General features: G+C 40.7%; 1 protein-coding gene across 1 annotated transcript; it reads right to left on the bottom strand.

The window, feature by feature from the left end:
* Positions 1-493: 493 nt before the first annotated feature.
* On the bottom strand, positions 494-3,823 carry LOC306760171 (amino acid transporter heavy chain SLC3A2; the record flags this gene model as incomplete). Its single annotated transcript, XM_079245964.1, has 9 exons — positions 494-895; positions 1,039-1,101; positions 1,178-1,285; positions 1,658-1,853; positions 1,947-1,999; positions 2,079-2,156; positions 2,238-2,338; positions 2,412-2,576; positions 3,454-3,823. The coding sequence occupies 9 exons, from the start codon at positions 3,821-3,823 to the stop codon at positions 494-496; spliced, it is 1,536 nt and encodes a 511-aa protein (XP_079102090.1).
* Positions 3,824-6,772: the final 2,949 nt, after the last annotated feature.

The following is a 6,772-nucleotide window of genomic DNA, read 5'->3' as shown; positions in this document are numbered from 1 at the left end:
GAGAATACCAATTACTGCCATCTCTGATATAATATCCATATCAATAAACCAATTCGATTACAGCAAAATGGTAAAAATATATCTACAAGACACTATCACTGTATCAGTGTAGCATCAACTTTACATTTTCTATCAATCCAACTTGTGAGTAGTGTATATTTGAGGAAGTCATGTTTAAGAGATCACAATGTACAATTTATGAAAACTGTCATCTTCAGCAGCTTTTTATTTACATAATTTCCATCTGCACAAACTCTGCAGCATTTACAAAGCATTTTGTCAACTGGTCTGCAACCAGTATGCAGGTTTTATCCGTTTGTACAGTAATCACATTTATTTTACCTTTACATCAGTAATTAATATGAATTTCCTACAGCTTTAAAAAGTAACACACCACAAATTATGCAACTCAGCCATTTTTATTCTCAGCACATATCAGAATTAAAAAAAGAAATGAAACGTTAATCTCAATACAACCAAGTACTCAGGAGCTCTAAGAGTAGCTTCCTGCTTTGAACAGTTTGATGACCATGGCTTCATGGGGCTGCAGTGTGAGCGCGTACAAAGAAGTCGAGCCCAGGTGGTTCATCCCCGAGCTGGCCACAAACACTCCTGCTTCAGGCAGACTCGGGGCCCAAGCAGGATCCAGGGAGTGAGGCTTGGCCCCGATGTTGAGGAGAACGAGGAAGTGGACGCATCCCCAAGAGCGAAGAAAGGCCAGGATAGGAGGAGACGACGGAAAGGAAACAGTGGCATTGTTGGAGGAAGAAAAGTTTGAGGAGGTGTTAAAAGGCAGAAAGGTGAAGCTGCCATACAGAAGAGCTTCTTCACTGGCCTTGGAGTTGCTGAGGGTGCTAAAGAGCGCAAGAACTGAGCTCCTCATCATCTTCTTGTCCTGGGGATGGGGAATCCAGAAACGTAAAAGTTAACCTGAAGTCACATGAAGCTACATTTTTACATTACAAGCAGGTTTATTTGTTTAAATAAACGACACAGCCACTTCTAAAACTTCTAGAAACATCTGGCATCATTACTCACCCTGTAGGTTGTTGATGGCTCATCCATTCCCTGATGTGGTGCTCCTTTTTTCAGAGGCTCAGCCTGCATGGAGCAATTTGATCTGACATCAGCTTTTTAAAACCATTGATGACTCAGAAAGTCTCAGACAAGAATGTACCTGTGTTTGACCAATCTCTTCATTGTACTGGATGGCAGGCGATCCAGGCAAAGTCATCAACAACACCAGGAGTAACCTCTTCAGCTTATGAGATGCTTGACCTCCAACCTACAGAAAGTGCCACGGATATGGCATAAAACTGTTGCTACTCACATTAAATAAGCGACTTCACAGCAAGCCAGACGTTCATAACACTGATATATAGGTGATAAATATGTTTCCCAAGTCAAATGTTTGCATCTTTTTAAAACCAAATGTTATGTATCCTTGCAATATTGTGCATTTATAAGTGATCAGCATGTGTTTGGTTTCATAAGTGTCTGATTTTGTCTCAAATCTGGACAGCCTGGAAACAATGCTCTAATGGTATTTTAAAGAGGTAATGATTTAAAAGGAAAAAAAATAGACTATGACTAAGTCTGAACTTAAAAAACACCCCACCACACATTTCAAAAGAACATCTGTACACCAATGTCTTACAGTCCAGCTTGACCATGTGTCTTCATCCTGTCTTTGGAGCTGTGTCTCTATAGCGTCAGACACTTCCTGAGTAGACAGACGGTGATCCGAGTGTGGCAAGATGGACCTCATGACTACATTCACCAGTGTAACGTTGCTTTGACTGGGGTTGTTTAGAGGAAGCAGAACATCCTCTGTCTGCTTTACCACCACGATCCTGAGAGGTCATGCAGACACATTTTCTCAGCAATCTTTCACACTGATTTTGTTATGCAAAAACTTTCCCAACATTTTTAAATTAAATCTGCACCTCTCCTCCTGAGTGCTGAATTCCTCAAGGACATGTCTCCACTCCAGCAGAGTCTGCAATGTCAAGCATATTTGGGGAATTTCAGCTTAAAGAGAAAGACTGCTTCGAGCAAAATGATAAAAAGGTATTTACCTCCTCTGAATATGCTGCATCTGAATCACATATGAGAAAACCTGCCACACCTTGCTTCAACCAGAACCTTAAAGCATGCTGTTAATAGGAGAATAATAAATAAAAAGAACATGTGATTGGAGGATCCAAAGTCTAAAGCTGCTTTAGCAGAGAGCTTACCTGAACAGCAGCTGAACGGTTTGACAGCTTCTCCAGGCTTCCTGCAACATCCTGAAGCACCAAAGGATCCACTCTGCAAAAGTCTAACACCACCCTGAGATCTGCAGGATTGAGTCATTACAGCAGGGAAAATCCACAAATCAAAGCGGGATAAATCCACAAACATGCTCTCACCTGCTTTGTTACTCTCTATGAGCAGATGTTGGATCTGAGCCAGTGTTTCCATGTTTTCAGCTGCGACAGTGAGGTTTGAAGGAGAGGTCTTCTTACGAAACACGCCCTCCAGGATAAGAACTCCGACACCCAAAGACCTGAGGTAGGGAAGGCTCTCGCACACCGCTTGACAGAAAACAGTGACCTCCATTTAAATAAAGTCAACGTGCTCTACTTTCTCTCTTTGACACAAACACTTTCATTACAATTTATTTAAATTCTTGTATTTGCCATAACTCATTCTTTTAACTCAACCTTCCATAAGAGTGCCATCTTAATGCAGAGACCATTTCTGATAAGAACTTTCAGCTCCCATCTCTGGTCTTTTCTAGATTTTCTCACACTTTTAAATGGACTACTATTATCAGATAGGCTAATGTTTATCAACTGCAGGTATTATTAGGTCTGACACTATTTTAATCCTTATTTAATATCCTGTTTTAAACTAGACCAGTTTATCCTGTAGGTTAGGGGCTTTATGCCTAATTGTTGAGTCACAGTCAAAACATCTTTACCGCTTATAATTACTAATGAAAAGGAATGTATTCTAGCTAGTCACTGTTTTGTTTAAGGGGGGCTCAAATTCTGGAAATTACTGCACAAAATCTCTTGAAAGATTACACTGCAAAAACTGAAATCTAAGATTAAAAATCTTAAATTGAATACACATGTATGCTTTTTTTTTTTTTTTTTTTTTTAAAGGCAAGATCATTTTTAGTTTTTATGCCAGAGAATTCCTCTTGTTTTAAGAAAATTTTTACTTGTTTTCTTGTTCTGTTGGCAGATAATTTTTTCTTGTTTTTTTTAAGCCTTAGTTTTTGCAGTGTAAGTGAAGGTCTGGCACCTTTTAAAGACAGACATGACTCAAGGCTTTTTCACTACGCAGTGCCAGAACACAGATGATTAAAAGTGGTGTGTAAAGTTGGCTGTGTTGCTGCTTGTGTACCAGCTGCTTTGTGGACCAAATCACGCCTGGTGAGCCTAGTTTTCCACGGACACTTACCGTTGATGCTGTGTGACCCGTCGGCCTGAGCCTCCATGGACAGGTCGGGCTGCAGCTCGTAAAACAGAGACTTCTGCCACCATTTGAGACACTTTCCAACCGGCCGCGGGCTTATCAGGATTATGGCGATGGAGACGGCGAGCATGGCCGCCCAGGTGAGCCAGAACAGCACCACCAGGTACAGACGGAGCTTCCTCCAACCCGGACCTCCCGCAGAAGCTTCCAGCTCCTCTCTGGTCATTGGGTGCCACTCACACACCGGCTCGTGCTCCGGGATGAGCAGAGGCGTCGTTTCTGACGTGCCCACGCCTCCGGACAGCCCGGCTCCGGGCGCGCTGCCGTAGCCGCTTTCTCCCGCGTTCAGAGGCATCTGGACGGCTGCAGGTCGGTGACACGGTGAGGGTTACAGGAGCGCAGCTAATGCAGTCCGTATGGTTACTACTCAGGATTTTGCTTTGGAGTGTGGAACGGGTCTGGTACCTGTCATGAACTGGCCCTACTGGTTTTACACAGCTGCTCTTAACAATCAAATCAACCGCTTTGTTGCGCTAAAGGTCACGTGACCACATGTCAGCTGACAGACCAATCCTATCTCTCTGACGTCAGCCATCATCATCTGCTTTTCACAGCTGATTGATTTGATTCAATTACAGCTCCGAGGCCTAACGTTAAAAAACAAACAAACAAAAACAACAACAACAACAAAAACCTTTAACCAGTTTGGAAAGCAGTTGTAGACCACTGTGATTACTTCTGACTGATGTGATGAAACAATGACCAAACACTTATTTCCTTTTTTGTGAAAAGTTTGCATTCTGGTTCTAGGAAAATGAGAAGAACTGGTTTTAATTTGTCCAAAAACAAAACGAAACAGAATCATCTTGTCACTTCTTTCTGCACATTTCTATTTTGCAATTCTGTTTCAGCTTCAACTTTAATATTTAATGACAGAGCATCTGCTTTGGTTAAGTAAAATAAAAATCTATTAGCTGAATCACTATTATTGATGAAGATCAGTGATGTAGTGGTCCCTCAACAAGTGGGTACACGCTCTATTTTTTGCCCTTGTTTTAAAAACAAAAAAAGTTGCCCAGTAAAACGCTGTTTCAGAAAAAGTGACTTGTAAGATTCATCTGTTTAGTTTCACAAAAATATCCATCAGTATATTTGCACAATGTCACATAATTTCTGCTCTCTGGTTTCAGGGAGGAAGATTTATGAAATGACTAAACCAGTACTGGCACACAGACTGGTGAGAGGCAGGTTCAAAGGCATAAATACATATATCTTCATTATGTCTGTGTTCAGGGAAAAGGTAACACAGATGATGGCTAAGGTAATGATGATGGCTAAATGCACCAGTATATAGCCTTAGCTGAGCTGCTGTTTGATGTAAGTACATGTGCAGGGATGTTTTCATTGTAAAAGAAGCATTACAGGGTTTAGAAGTCAGTATACTCAATGCTGACTGAAAAAGAAGTGGGCATACCCACGTATACCTGCGTATACACTGGACTACACCACTGCTTAAGATTATTAAATAGATACATACTTTCTGTCAGCTTCTGTGAAATTGGGTTTTAGAATCATTACTTGACAAATGTAGCTTTATAAAGAACACATGAAATGTTTGCTTCACTAAAAAAATATCTGAAACATTTCAATCTCTCAGTATAGAAAGCTCCAGTTCCGGTTCAAGCATCCAACCATCCTGTTGTGCCGCAGCCGGAACCACCAGCGGCAGCACTGCTTGTCGAAACAACATGCACACTCACAAGTTACTCACATTTTCTGTCTTCTTGATGCTCTTTTCTCCTTTTTATCAGTCCCTTTTAGTTTATTGTTGCCCAAAGTGTTTCCTGCTGGGCAGTGCTGTGAGTTGAATACTTGAGACATCTACCTCGTGAGTGAGGAGGTGAGAAGGACGTACAGTCCAAGGAGCACTCAGTCAATTAATACAAAGGTGCTGAGTCTCATCACACCATTGCAATACATTCTAAAGAACCCATGACTGCTACAGCGAGCTGCCAGGGGTCCCTCATTGGTGAATTGAAGCATCTTACTTAGATTTTCCTGTGGCTTATAGTTAACTGACTTATTCAGGTCATCAAAAAAGCCAAATTATGTTCTGTAGTTCTAAGTTTTTACTCTTATTTCAGTATGTTGTATAATGAAATATTCAAGATAAAAAAAAAGTACATCACATCAGGCCAAACTGTGTGGACAGGTCTTTTATTTGTTTACTTCAACTCTTTGTCTGTGCATGAGTTGAAGTGGTCACCTTATTGATAATTCATTGGAAAATGTCTCTTTCTGTGCAGTTTGAAGAGACCACAGTGGACAAAAGATTTCGCTGGAGATGAGTCACAAACTTCTATAGAACAAGAGTTAAACTCACTGAGTCATTTTGCTCAGTCAGCTGCTACAAACTGTACAAACGTATCTGCAGCGAATACAGGAGGTCACAGTACACATCCTGACAAACCACATTGCACGTATCTGTGAAAATGCCTTGGCACAGGGTGCGTTTTTAATGTTGTATAAGCGCTAATTCCTAGAAACACCTACCTGCTTTCCTTTTCTCTCTTTGTGTGTCATCCTCAGACTCCTTTATCTTTACTTTATGTTACTTTAAGAACCATTTCTATACATTATGTTGCTTTAGATAAAGGGGTACTGTATAAGTTGCTTTCCAAACAGTCAGTTTGTAAGCACTATCATCAAACTATATGGGCAGGCAGAGACATAAGCTTGGTTGGTGTAAATAGTAGATCTATGCCAGTGTCCCGACAGATTGTGTTTAAATAATAATTGGATGAATGAATTAGGATTTAGATGTTGATTTATAAATGTATAATTCCAGATTTTGCAGTGAAAATGCAGGAAAGAATTTGTTCTGATGGCTCTTTTATGGAAGTCCTATTTGTGCAAAAGTGATGACACAACACGAGTAAACCAGTTTAAAAGTCAGTTGCTGAAGCGTAATGATGTGGCAATACACAATTTAGGTACGTCTCCCAGTTTAGGCTCTGGGATGTACTGGTGACCTGTCCAGAGTGTACCCTGCCTGCCTCAATCTCAATGATTTCTGAAATAGGATTCAGCTTTCCGTGACTCTTAATTGGACTAAGTAGTTCAGAAAATGACTGACTGCCTGTTTAGTTGAGAAGTTCTGCACAGATTTGTAACTTTATTAAACTCCAATAGAATGTATGATGCTGTCTGAGTCAGAATCAGGTTTCCTTTCTGAGAACTAAAAATGTTACCTTAAACAACTGCATGGTGCACCGGATCCTTATTTCTGCTGGATAATTGTACA

Source organism: Telmatherina bonti (assembly GCF_933228915.1).
Source record: "Telmatherina bonti genome assembly, chromosome: 9".
Classification (NCBI taxonomy): Eukaryota; Metazoa; Chordata; class Actinopteri; order Atheriniformes; family Telmatherinidae; genus Telmatherina; species Telmatherina bonti.
Note: the sequence above shows the minus strand (reverse complement) of the source record. Positions and strands in the feature narration are given on the sequence as shown.